This window comes from Folsomia candida, unplaced genomic scaffold (genome assembly GCF_002217175.1).
Source record: "Folsomia candida strain VU population unplaced genomic scaffold, ASM221717v1 Fcan01_Sc034, whole genome shotgun sequence".
Taxonomy (NCBI): Eukaryota; Metazoa; Arthropoda; class Collembola; order Entomobryomorpha; family Isotomidae; genus Folsomia; species Folsomia candida.
In genome coordinates, this window is record NW_019091226.1 from 879,315 (window position 1) to 885,925 (window position 6,611).

General features: G+C 34.8%; 1 protein-coding gene across 4 annotated transcripts; it reads left to right on the plus strand.

Annotated features, from left to right (window-relative positions):
* The first annotated feature begins 3,010 nt into the window (after positions 1-3,010).
* On the plus strand, positions 3,011-5,160 carry LOC110860775 (phospholysine phosphohistidine inorganic pyrophosphate phosphatase). 4 transcript variants are annotated; one of them, XM_022109873.2, is made up of 7 exons: positions 3,011-3,115; positions 3,214-3,283; positions 3,361-3,495; positions 3,556-3,748; positions 4,016-4,191; positions 4,268-4,433; positions 4,504-5,160. In XM_022109873.2, the coding sequence occupies exons 3-7, from the start codon at positions 3,371-3,373 to the stop codon at positions 4,681-4,683; spliced, it is 840 nt and encodes a 279-aa protein (XP_021965565.1). In that variant the 5' UTR covers positions 3,011-3,115; positions 3,214-3,283; positions 3,361-3,370; the 3' UTR covers positions 4,684-5,160. The 4 variants fall into 4 exon arrangements, with proteins under 4 accessions (XP_021965565.1, XP_021965566.1, XP_021965568.1 ...); XM_022109874.2 differs by having other exon boundaries at positions 3,214-3,279; XM_022109876.2 differs by having other exon boundaries at positions 3,214-3,275.
* Positions 5,161-6,611: the final 1,451 nt, after the last annotated feature.

A 6,611-nucleotide genomic window follows, 5' to 3' on the forward strand; every position in this document is an offset into this window, starting at 1 on the left:
AATTTATACTCTGTATTTAAATATGTACTATAGGTAATGTACCTAATAGATATATGTACATACATACATATGCAGAATTCAGAGCGCATTTACTTTTCAAGTATATCATTAATCCTAAGTATTTTTAAGAGTGCATTATTTTATTAAAGGCGAAACTATGTGTTGACAGAAAATTAAGGCAATTGTCTGTAAGCCTTACATAAGTATTCTAGGTGGGAAATCCCTGAGAATCTCTCAGAGCCACATAAGCAACCATTATGGTTAATTATTCCCACACGTATGCATGAACAGTTTACATGTGTGTCTCCTTTAACCTCAGAGACAATGAGTTGATTCCGGATAAATAACCTTGTAACTTTTGCTCTCGTAAAATAACTTATGAAACTGGCGAAAATGGGAGGGTAGTCTTTTGGACATCATTTGATATAAACTGATGTCGAAGGCATTACATAATGCTTTCAAATGTAATATGCATAGGGCGGATATGTATGTACTTAAATTTCTCAAAATATGTATGTAATATGTGCTTAAAAAACACGAAAATATGCAAATAAAACATTTTTCTATTGTAATTTTCTACTGTATTTAAATTTAATTGTCCAAACCTTTAAACTTTTTAACACTCTTATCAACGAATTATTAAATATATCATTTTAATCTTTATCTAATAACCCATAATGCGACATTAGTTATACTTAGAGATTTTCAGGTGTAATTTTTTTACTAGAAAAATCGGGCAAACTGGATTTGCTAGTCGTTCACATGAATTGAACACCATTATCATGAAAATATAATTTTGAGAAAACTTTAACTTCTGAATAAAGAAAAATATTTTCACATAAAAAACCTCGAAATATGTATTCAAATAATTATTTTTAGAAAAAGGCTCGAATATGTAGGAAAATATGTGCATGTACGAAAAAAAACTCAAAATAAGTATGAAAATATGCATATGTACGAAAACCCTAAAATATGTAAAATATGGAAAACAATGTTTGAATTTTTGAGATCACGCTTCGATGGGATAACAGTACACAAAGTTTTAGTACGATCTGATTTGATATGAAAAAGTTAGAAATACATGCATATCCGCCCTCTGGTAATATGTAAGCATCATATAAAGCTTACATACATATGCACATATGTATTACATATTATGTACACATGTATGCATGCCTGATGAAGTGCTGATCCCTTATGGGTGTACATATATGAGCTGCATAAATGAATCTTGAAGTAATTAGTTATGTATGTATAATAGAATTCTTAAATGTTTCAGTAGTCAAGTTTTTTAGCTTCAGAGTAGCGACGAATGGGCAAATGCATACATGTGTACGTGCACAGTTTTATGGTGATGAGACTGCGTAATGAGGGGGTGCGTTATATACATATGCATATTTATTATATGTGCATACATACATCCATATTTGTATTACATCTAAAAAATTCCATTTTGTGCATATGTATTAACGTGCCATCGTATGTGGGTTTTGAGTTTGAATTGTTGTGCCTTAACTTTCCCTTCTTCCATATATTCAAAGGACTATTTTGAAACATATTCGTCTCCGTGGGTTTTTGGCAATATGAAGATTTTAATATAGCCAAAAATCAATATTTTTAAGGTTTACAAAGTTACGAATGTAGAATTTTACTTTGTTTCTTCAATGAGAAAATATTTAATTGTTACTGATTATTTTTTATCTATTTTCTATTATTTTTTCATGGAAGAAAAAAATTAAAATTCTACCCTTGTAACTTTGTAAACCTAAAAGATTACGATTTTTGGGTGCACTCAAATCTTCGTATTGTAAAACAAAACTGCGGAGATGCTAGGTTTCAAAATAGCCATTTGAATATATCGTCGGACTAATTCTAAAACTACCTAAGTGCAGTCTCATCTTAATTCTAAAACTACGTAAGTGCACAACAAAAACAAGGGAAATAACCTAATTACAATTCCAAAATAATATGCAGTTAATTATTTACGCAAGATCATACTATAAACTTAAACATGAAAATTAACTGCATATTATGTTCGAATTGCAGATTGCAGTTAGGTTACTTACTTTGTTTTTTGTGCACTTACGTGGTTTTAGAATTAGTTCGACGATATGGAAGAAGGGAAAATTGAGACACAACAACCAATAAACCCAAAACTCACATACATATGTACAATGGCACGTAAAATTATTTCCCGTATTAACTCTGGTAGGAGCATTGTGTGGAACAAAGAGTTGTAAGGTGCTTACAAAAGTATGCACGTATGTACATATGTTAATTGGCCAGGAACCTGGTTTGTTATATAATAGTGAACTCATGTATAGGCTCTGGATTTACATACTACAGTTTACATAATATGCACAGAATAAAATTTTGAGTGGAGGTGGATTTACTATCAAAATGATCACATTGTTTTTAAAAGTGAATGTAGCTTAAATTGATATCCTATTCTCACTAAATTGACCATGATAAATATGTACATAGATCTATGTACATATGGGATCAGATTAGCGTAAAAATTAATCTTCTAAATTTGATTACGTATATTTGTACAACAGAACTTTTCATATGCACATATTTTTCATAAATACTCTACAATTTACAGAACTACAATCATATCTTCCTCGTCAGTAGTAAATTAATCGTATTATTTGTCACTCTAACCACAAAATTGGCAAAATATTCCATCCGAATCGCTTCTTGCATCGATTTTTTTCCCCAAAAAAATATCCACCTTCCGCAGAAGATTGGAATATCGAACAACCGGAGGGACATTGTCCCTTTCCCCCACACTTCCGTGGTCGCTGTGCACTTTAGTATATAGAAAATATTCGAGCAATCATGACCCCAAATACTGAATAAAGTGGTTGCAAAGCATAAATCGTAACGTCACGTTTGTGCATCTAGTCATGTAAATAATTCCATGAAAAACGAATTTCATGAGCCATGAACAAAGACGAAAAGCAATAAAATCACGTCATCGTCATCCCACATCACGCAAATCATTAGTGTTGAAGTGTTGTGTCCAAGTGTTGAACTCAACTTACAGTAGAGACACAGTGTGAGACACAGTGTGCTTCAGTTCAGCACTTGGACAACAAATCATCTGTTCAACGTATGTGTTTGCATTTATATCATTCATTACATTTAAATTGATTTTTGGTGACTTTAATCACTGTTAATATTTGATTTGACAAAATTAATCATTTGCAGATTTTTAGAGTCCTTGTGGCGAATTTTGTCGTTATCATTCCAACTTTTAGTAATTGTAAGTGGTATGTAAGTAAGTATCCTAATATTTTCGCAGGTAAATAATATCTTGAAATTTAATTGACGCACTAATTAATTAAACTTATATAGATAAGTGAGTATGGACTCGTCGTCGTCGTCCTGGGTGACTGAGGGGAAGCCAATTAAAGGCGTCCTTCTCGACATTTCTGGAGTTTTAAGGGATGGAAATTCCGCAATTCCCGGTTCACTGGATGCCTTCCATAAGTTCGTTAAATGTGGTATTATTTCTTAGAATAGTTAATTAATTAATTAACTGTACGACAGATTGGTCCAGTCCGGGATTCAAGTACGCCTCGTCACCAACGAGTCGCAGGTCACGAGGAAAGACAGTCTTGATAAGTTGACCCGGCTTGGATTCCAGGGGCTTCAATTCGACAAAATTTTCGCCCCGGCGCCACTTTTAGCGGAAGAATTAGTACGACAGGGTCACCGTCCTCATCTCCTGGTTCATCCCAGGGTAAAATTTCCTACACTCTTAAAAATCCAATATGAAACTTATACCATGTTATGTATTCATGTATGACTCTACCAAAATGGGATTGATAAGTAATACCGTGTAGTAATAGCTCAGTATTAAAGTTTGCCATATCGGTAGCAAATTTTTACGAACTGGTACAATTTTAATACCAAGCGGTAGCAACTTTAATACCGAGAAATCAATACCTGCCTGACTATGTTAGATTTCTAATAGGTAGCGTATTTAAAATGTAGAACATTCCTCCAGGTCAAACCAGAATTTGCCATCATTCCCGATCTGGACTCTAATGAGGCGGCGACATGTGTCGTAATTGGCGATGCCTGTGAGCATTTCACATACGATGGGATGAATACAGCCTTCCGAACATTACTCGACACCCAGAAGAGAGGTCTCGAACCGAAACTGTTCACTTTGGGGAGGGGGTAAGGATATTATTTCCAGAATTTCTAATTACGAACAATTTGTAATTAACGTTAAATGATTAAATTTTTACAACAGACGATTCTACAGCCACGACCAGCTCCTCTGGTTGGACGTCGGCCCGTTCTGTGCCGCCCTCGAGTATTCCTTGAACATCAAGGCGGAATTATTTGGAAAGCCGTCAAAGATCTTTTTCGACACGGCCGTCGCGTCCATGGCGTCGGATGGAATTTCGCGAGACGAAGTAATTAAATGCAATATTGAGATTTTTTGACGATTTTGATTTACTTATTTTGTTATTATCTTTTTTTCAGATTGTCATGATTGGTGACGATATCATTGGCGATGTAAAAGGTGCTATGGACGCTGGAATGCGAGGTGTGCTTGTCCGAACGGGAAAATTTCGAGCAGCAGTAGACGAAAATCACGTGTCGGTGAAGCCTAGTGGAATCGTGGACGATTTAAGGGCTGCTGTAGACATGATTTTAAGTTAAACTTCGTACATGTTTAGCTAAATGTTTGTTTGATAATTGAGGATTTCCCAGTTCAGCTTCATTACTAAATTAACGATGCATAAATAAGTAAATACATATTTATATGTAATAGAAGTTAATTCCTGAAACAAATATATTTTTCACAAATTATTTTGCAAAACAATTTTTACTACGTATTTAGTATGCATAATGTACAGCTAATTTAGCAACTGCCTCCTCAATCTTGAAAAGTTTTATGCACATAAATACATATTTACATTACATAGGTACGTATGTATTTATCTAATTTGCACAATGTATGTCAGCCCGTATGCATGCATGTACATATGTACATAACATTATAAACTTCAACATTGTTTTATGCATTCCGAAGTAAGTTGCAAATATCAGAAAAATATTAAGAAGTCCAATTCAGACAATGTAAAATGAGCGAATGTAATCTATCTAGTAATAAATACATAGTCTTAAAACCAAGAATTGAATTTGCTGAATCAAATATTCATTCGCTTAATCGTACTTAAACATTTTAAGTACATACATACGGATATATGTATTAATCTGCTAGAGATACTATCAAAACAAATTTTTTATTGTTGACGATGAGATTGAGTACCATAGTATTGGTTCTTGCTGCCAGTTGACGTACGTATCTATGTACATAAATATGCATTTCTTCCATAATTTCTAAGTAACAGTAAAAATGAAAAATTGTTATTACGCCCCTTAAATTGTGTCATGTCCTATTTATGAGAGTAGCAATGTAATTAATTGAGTCAAACAAAACTGCCAGATCTGCAGAGATGTCGTGCTGTCGAAAAAATTACCATATGACGGTGTCCATACCAAACCTTGAAGCCTTGGCAGCTGGATTTTTTATTTTTGACTTTCCATCAAAAATAGGTCACAGACCATGAAATTAGTGTAACAGAAGAAAAATTTTGAAAAAAGTTGCTACAGCCCTACGTAACGACCATTTTTGTGATCTAGAGTAGGGTTCGTGGTACGGCGATTTTTTCGCCATTGTTTGACCTAGAAAGCTGAAATTTCGGATTCTACACCGTCTTGAGTGTCCCCAGGCGGGACTTTTTCGTTTTAAGGTCTAATGTCGAAAATGACCTCAGAACCGGTCACTTTTCGACATGCACATTTTCCCATGGTTTTATACATATGATGTCAAGTCTCAAATAACCCCATAAATGGGGTATCATTGGAAAGGTCTCGACAAGTGGATTCAGAATATATATACTTTGTGGGGTCTGGGACCACCCCCTGATTTTCTAGAAATCAAAAAATGTTGAGAGTTTTGGGATACAAAACTTAACACAGGAGCAGATTGAGAGCCAACAAAGCAGTACACCGACGAAAACTAAACTTTACTCATTGCCCTCTAACTTATCAGGGGGTGGTCCCAGACCCCACAAAGTATATATATTCTGAATCCACTTGCCGAGACCTTTCTCACGATACCCCATTCATGGGGTTATGTGAGACTTGACATCATATGTATAAAACCATAGGAAAATGTGCATGTCGAAAAGTGACCGGTTTTGAGGTCATTTTCGACATTAGACCTTAAAACGAAAAAGTCCCGCATGGGGACACTCAAGACGGTGTAGAATCCGAAATTTCAGCTTTCTAGGTCAAACAATGGCGAAAAAATCGCCGTACTACGAACCATACTCTAGATCACAAAAATGGTCATTACAGGGGGTTGTAGCAACTTTTTTTCAAAATTTTTGTTCGATTACACTAATTTCATGGTCTGGGACCTATTTTGGATGGAAATTCAAAAATAAAAAATCCAGCTGCCAAGGCTTCAAGGTTTGGTATGGACACCGTCATATGTGATCCCTATTTTTGTCGGTTGGCACGCTGCTGCCCATTTCATTACAAACTTTGAATGTCCCCAATATGCCCGAAGTGACGAG